Genomic DNA, 5,235 nt, shown 5'->3' with positions numbered 1-5,235 from the left:
TGGATCATGATTGCCTCATTTTGTAAAGAGGAACTTCTTCATCTTCATTTGTTGGCTAAAAGGTGATTTTCCTGTTTGTTAGGTGCTAATAGAGGAGAAAATATGCTCTCCATCTAGACTGGCTTCACAGTTATTGATCTGGAGACAAAAGAGCTGTTTTAGCATATTGTCCTTTGAGAGGCACAGGAGAGAATGTTTACAATATTTCCTAAAGATAGGCTAAAATGTCCTTTTTAAAAATCAAATGTGGAATCAAATTCTGAAAGACTGGGGAGGGGTCCTCTTACTTTGGGTGGCGCAATATATTTAATGACAAGATTTACGACCTGAACTCAAAGTTTTAAAAGAAATCATTCCCAAATCTGTTTGGCAAGGCTTTCAAATATCATCTACCAGTAAATTAGAAGTAAAAATTGACCTAGAGGCAAATGTATATAAAATATGTAGAGAGGAACCAGTGATCTGTTATTCCGGTAAAGGAATTACCCAGTTGAGCAACATCCTTGTGGAACACTAAAGTAACTTTGCCTGGCTGCACACATTTTGATTTTAGTGGGATGCTCTTGCAAAGCCTGTAACAATCCAAACTGTGTGCAGCGAAGGAGGGTGAGTTCCTGGTCTTCGTGAGTGGGAGGTGCTTGGCAGATGATTACAGAATGACTCTCCCTTCCCCCATTGCTTGGAAAGGACAGTTTCTCATGTGCTAATCAAACTAATTCTGTTAGTCTCTGCTGAAAAAGAAAAGTATTAATTTCACATATGCTACAGAAATAGCAAACTAGGTGTTTTTGTTTTGCTTTATTTTATGGAGATATACATTTATGTACAGGGCTAGTGCCATTTCTGTGACAGAAAATGAAGCAATGTCTTGGCTTTGTCTCAGGGCAAACTCAGACATGGAGGGTGGGACCTTCTAATCAGCTGTTGAACTAATCCTTTGTGAAATCAATGCTCAAATGTATCCAGGCTTGAAGTCAGAAATGTTTGGGGAAATTGTTTGCTATTATGCCTATTAGCCTGCTCATGCATACTGAGGGGGGGAAAATAAGCAGCTGTCTGAACTGATAGTGCTTTAATTATTTAGTGAAGTCACATTATGTTAAGGACAAAAACTGAGCGGAAAAATCTACAAGTGAGCTGAAATGAGCATATTCATGCTCACTTTGTACTTCCAGCCGTGGGTAAACACTGGTGTACACAGCTCTTTCAGGCTGTCATGAACCACCAGGATGCTTTTACCAAGCCAAAAACCAAAGGAACCAAAATAGGTCAATTAATCAAAGCAGTTTCTATCTTTATCATTCCTTTCTCATTATTGTACTTTATTTGTTAATGTAACTGGATCAGAAAAGAGTCTAATCTGTCCCGTGGCCCCAGTGTACCAGTGCCTGAGCATGTCCTAGGAAACAACTGATGGCAATTTTCCCCTGTGCTGTGTGGAGGGTGCCCAGCTCCCTGCAAGGCTGGGCTTTTGCAGCTGCATCCTCATGCACAGTGATGCTGTAATCATCTTAATTCTGTCAGAGGCATATTTTTCCCAGTTCTGTTCCAGAGTTTATTTTTCTCTGGTGTAAGCTGGGCAGACATGGGTTTCTACTGATCTGTTCTAATCAAATTTGCCAATGGTCATGTTTCTGCCTGTCCTGGGACCTGACTCAGTTTCTGCTGAAGTGAATGAATAACCAAATGAATGAAATCACCACTCACAACCTACCTACTTGAGCTCCTTTCCAAAATGGCCTTTAAAGTATTTGGTAAAATTATTTTGTACCTTTAGGATAAATTTTAGTTTTCCTCTCATATAAAGGATCATTGCCCTAGGAAGATGACTCATAGAGTCATTAACTGATATTCACCTGTAATACAATTTTTTTTTTTAATGAAATAGCAAAATAAAGGAAGTAGTAGCTTCAGTACTATCAGTACTGACAGAAATAAACTTGCAAGTAATTTTATATGCCATGTTCTCCACTTCATCACATTAATTTTATTGCAGTTTAGCACCATTCAGCAGCATTGTCCTGGCATGAAATTAGATGCCTTATGGAGCAATCTCACAAAATAATTCTGTCTGTAGTTTTAATGTTACTATTTCGAACAGCATTTAAATGTATGGATACACTGATTTTGTCATTTAGGTGCTTTGTTCTCAAGATCAAAGCGACATCTAGATATGTCTAGGGGCATTTCACAAGTTGTATAGGATTGGTATTTTGTACTTTGGTGCTGCCATTGGAAAATTAATGTTGGAGCACAGAGATAAGAAATTTCTTGCATAGTTCTGTTTCCTAAGCCTGTCTCCATGTGTTAACAGCTTCTTTTTTCTTCTTCTTCTTTATTTAAAGGAAATATTTTAAATATGGCAGAAACTAAAATCTTCCAGCCTGGAGCAACCTGTGCTCTCACCTTTTTCTTTGTCCTAATCTGTTGGGTTGATGCAGCCTCCTTCCAGCAGCACCAGCTGCTTCAGAAAGAACCAGACTATGCAATGAAAAACTTACAAAGGCTCCCAAATCCCGATATGATCAAAGCACTGGAATACATAGAAGACCTTCGCAAGCAAACCAACAAGGGAGAAAGCAGCCCTGATTACAACTCTTATCAAAGTGTCCCATACCTCCTGCCACAGAAAGAAAGCAAGGATCAGCTTCACCTCCCAGATAACGTACGGGATTCTTTGACTGAAGAGGAGTCCCAATGGGTTAAGGTAATGCTAGAAGCCTTGCGGCAAGCTGAGAAGGAGTCAAAGGCTGGCCCAAAGGAGAATAAACCTTACGGTCTGAGTTCAGATAACAATTTTCCAGCTGGATTAACTGATGATTACGAGGCTTACAAGTGGCCTGAGAGGTGGCAAAAGTACCTCAAAATGCCACTTGGGCACTATGAAGATGGTTCAAGAGACAGTCCCTTCAAGCGTACCAACGAAATCGTGGAAGAGCAATACACCCCCCAGAGCCTTGCCACGCTGGAGTCGGTGTTCCAGGAGCTGGGGAAGATGGCAGGACCCAGTAACCACAAGAAAGAAAGGCTGGATGAGGACCAGAAACTGTATACAGATGATGAAGATGATGTGTATAAAGTGAATAACATTGCATATGAAGATGTGGTTGGAGGAGAAGATTGGAATCCCATAGAGGAAAAAGTGGAAAGCCAAACCCAGGAAGAGATAAAAGATAGCAAAGAGGAAATTGATAAACATGAAGAGGAGATTGATGAGGAAATGAAAAGATCAGGAAAACTCAGCTTCCTTGAGGATGAAATAAGAAGAGAAAATAAAGATCAAATGTCAGAGGATGTTTCAAAGCTAATGAATTATTACCTGAAGAGGCTGATGGGTAGTAGTGCTGGGAACAGGAAATTAAGGACTGGAGGAGAACTAGAGGAAAAAAGAGCATCCATGTTTTTGGATAAACAGTTTGATCCTCAGTCTATAGCTCAGCTGATAGAAATCTCAAGGAATTTGCAAATTCCTCCTGAGGATTTGATAGACATGTTGAAAGCTGGAGAAAAAAAGCAGCTTCAGAGTGAAAGGTTGGAAGCTGAGCAGGAAATGGAATTCCCAGAAGACCTCGACGAGATAACTGAAACCAATCTAGGACAGAGTGATATATTTAAAAATAATATAAACTCTAAAAACGGGTACGTGAAGCAGCCTCTTATTCCAGAAAATCTACCCGAAGACCTCAATATTGAAGATATTGTCAGCCTTCTGGGAAATGACAATTTAGCTAATCAGAATCCTTCCCACTTACTAAGTCGTCTTAATCAAGAGAATGATTTGCCAAGACTGTCTTACATTCCTAGAAGATTGAAAGGACACCTGTTCCCTAAAGCTTCCTGGATGAACGATTTGGAAAGGCGACAAATGGAGTATGAGAAACTGGATGAGAAGGACGAAGAACTGGCTGATTACTTGGCAAAGGTGCTGGCAAAATACCCTGAAGTGATCAATACAAACCAGATGAAACGAGTCCCAGCTCCAGCTTCTGAGAGCAATCTGCAGGAAGAGGAGCACCTGGAGCAGACCATCCGAGAGCACCTAAACCAGCTGGGACCACAGGAAGCTGCCAAGCTGGCTTCCCTCAGCAAAAGGCTCTCCATGGCCGGGGAAGCTGATGACACACAAGCCAAGCAGTACCTGGATGAGGATATGCTGGCCAAGGTGCTGGAGTATCTAAAAGAGGAGAAATCAGAACTTGAAAGAGATCACATTACCAAGCGAGCAATGGAAAACATGTAATTGTTCCCCAAGTACTATTTCTCTTCAATGTGTTGACTTCTATCCCAATTCAGTTGTGATTTATTCCTGCTCTCCCACTAAACAACCTATGGTAGACTATTTACCATTGAACAGTCCGCATATCTTTCTCAGAGCTGTTATATTGTTTATTGATATACTTACATGTTATAAATTATGGGGCAAACAACAAATTGCTTCAAGTGTTTTAAGAAACAATTTAATGATATCAAGTAAAAGTATAGTATGTAAACAAATGACCTTTGCATTGTTAATAAAACATGATAAATGAAGAGTGACAATTATAATTTGAAATTTTTAAGATTAATTGGATTATTTTGTTACTGTCTGTAGTGGTTTTTGTGCAGTACCGAATAAAAAAATAAAGCATTATATATATATATAGTTTAATTTACAAGGCTTTTTCTATTCAGTGTTTTATTGTTGATGAATAAATTATTTCTGGACAATCGACTGTGTTTCTTTGTGAGAGTTGATAAAGTCATACTAACTGGAAACATTTTTTTACTTCTACATATGACTCTTCTGAAATATATTGTTTTTCCTACAGATTAAGTTGTTAGCATAAACTTGTGGTTTTCTGGGCCATAAGAACATCAGCTGGTATTACCCTTAAGGGCAGGGGGTACCTAAAGAGCTTGCTGAAGTCAATCAGTGTAATAATTGCATTACCTACAACTGAAAATTGGGCCTTACATGATTAAGAGATGTATCAGTGTCTCTTGGCAGCATGAGGAACATAAATGCTCTGTCCAGACAGGCTCTATGATGAAGCTCTGAAAAAAATACAAAATGGAACCTTCATTTGTGAGCTCTGGAAAGCTCTGCTGGAGTAGCTGGGAAGCTCTGCAGATGAGTCCCCCTCCATCTCTCACAATGGCAACCACAAAGAAAAAGCCAGGCTCCAAGGCAAGGCAGGCAGACAGCTCCCCTGTGGGGAACAGCACTGCTTTGTCTGATAAAAATATTATTTCCTT

At 39.7% G+C, this 5,235-nt stretch overlaps 1 protein-coding gene across 1 annotated transcript; it reads left to right on the top strand.

The window, feature by feature from the left end:
• Nucleotides 1–2,345: 2,345 nt before the first annotated feature.
• Nucleotides 2,346–4,709, top strand: SCG2 (secretogranin II). Its single transcript, XM_017737155.1, has one exon. It carries the CDS (start codon nucleotides 2,360–2,362, stop codon nucleotides 4,238–4,240), a length of 1,881 nt encoding a protein of 626 aa, XP_017592644.1. The 5' UTR covers nucleotides 2,346–2,359; the 3' UTR covers nucleotides 4,241–4,709.
• The last annotated feature ends 526 nt before the right edge of the window (nucleotides 4,710–5,235 follow it).

The sequence above is a fragment of the Corvus brachyrhynchos genome, unplaced genomic scaffold, assembly GCF_000691975.1.
Source record: "Corvus brachyrhynchos isolate BGI_N302 unplaced genomic scaffold, ASM69197v1 scaffold83, whole genome shotgun sequence".
Taxonomy (NCBI): Eukaryota; Metazoa; Chordata; class Aves; order Passeriformes; family Corvidae; genus Corvus; species Corvus brachyrhynchos.
The sequence above is the reverse complement of the archived record's forward strand: the minus strand, read 5'-3'. Positions and strand labels throughout refer to the sequence as shown.

What these genes read in the sequence shown, in the direction of transcription:
- SCG2 (XM_017737155.1), top strand. Translation starts at nt 2,360, where the DNA reads ATGGCAGAAACTAAAATCTTCCAGCCTGGAGCAACCTGTGCTCTCACC.